This window comes from Penaeus monodon, chromosome 15, assembly GCF_015228065.2.
Source record: "Penaeus monodon isolate SGIC_2016 chromosome 15, NSTDA_Pmon_1, whole genome shotgun sequence".
NCBI lineage: Eukaryota > Metazoa > Arthropoda > Malacostraca > Decapoda > Penaeidae > Penaeus > Penaeus monodon.
Window position 1 is genome coordinate 10,762,297 of NC_051400.1, and position 1,009 is coordinate 10,763,305.

At 39.0% G+C, this 1,009-nt stretch overlaps 1 protein-coding gene across 1 annotated transcript in view; it reads left to right on the top strand.

The window, feature by feature from the left end:
• Nucleotides 1-1,009, top strand: part of LOC119581740 (divergent protein kinase domain 1C-like) — a 7,970-nt gene that overhangs the window by 3,782 nt on the left and 3,179 nt on the right. Inside the window, exon 2 of the mRNA XM_037929871.1 lies at nt 686-922. Within this exon, the coding sequence (XP_037785799.1) occupies nt 686-922 (237 nt within the window). The remainder of the gene's footprint in view (nt 1-685; nt 923-1,009) is intronic.

A 1,009-nucleotide genomic window follows, 5' to 3' on the forward strand; every position in this document is an offset into this window, starting at 1 on the left:
CTAAAGGGTTGAACAGCCGATAACAGTGTCGCAGTCCTCGCCTGAAAGAGTGCTTCTTCCTATAAATACCCTTGCTTGTTTGAGGACGAATCTATTTGTCTGAAAAGCACAGTGCTGGACATAAGTCATGGGAGGATTGAAGGCTGGAAGTCGTCCTTGATGAGAGAATGAGGGTCGCATTATTTAGGAAAATTTAAAGTTTGGTTCTAGTGGTGTGTGTTTCGTGTGTTTATTTATTTTGCAAAGGTTACGTAAGGGCTCCGGTTTGTTTGGTAGTAGAAAAGCAGATTTGGAATAACTGAAGGAAGATTTTTAAAATGGTGAGGTGTTTATGTGTATGTATTTATGTATATATCTATCTCTGTCCATGTTATGCACATTTTTTTCAATGAATTTAAGTGTGTAGGAACAGTTTCTGTTCTTTTGTATCTGTTAATGAAAGAGAAATATGATTGTATATGTTATGATAAATGTTGTTTGACCAGACAGCTAGTGCCAAAAATAATGATGATAATAAGGATGATAGAGAGTGAATATCCCAATCTAAAAATAATGTTTTCAAGTAATCAAAAGGAAAGCCTTTTTCCATAGTTTTTTTAAAGTTTGCTGAAACCAAATACACAATTATTTGGATATAATGCAAAGGAGAGGAATCCTACTCTGACATTCAAGCTTCATTTTTCAGTGCAAGGGTCTAGCAGATCAGAAGAAGAACCATCCCTCAGAAGGAGCTATAAGCGAGAACAAACTCTGCCAAGAACTGTGCGGCCAAGATGTGTCGTCTCAGCTTGCGTGCCACACCTTCCACCTGAACAAGCCGACTGTCTTCACCCTCGACAATGGGCACAAGAAGGTCGTCAAGAGTGTCATTTGGAGCGAGGACAGAGAGGAAGCTGTTGACGAGCCGGACGAGGCGAGTGAGGTAAGAGCAAGAACCTTAGGACATCGTTAGATAAAGATGATAGTATGCTAAGATAATAGAGTATAAGGAAACAAAATTGTGTATCAG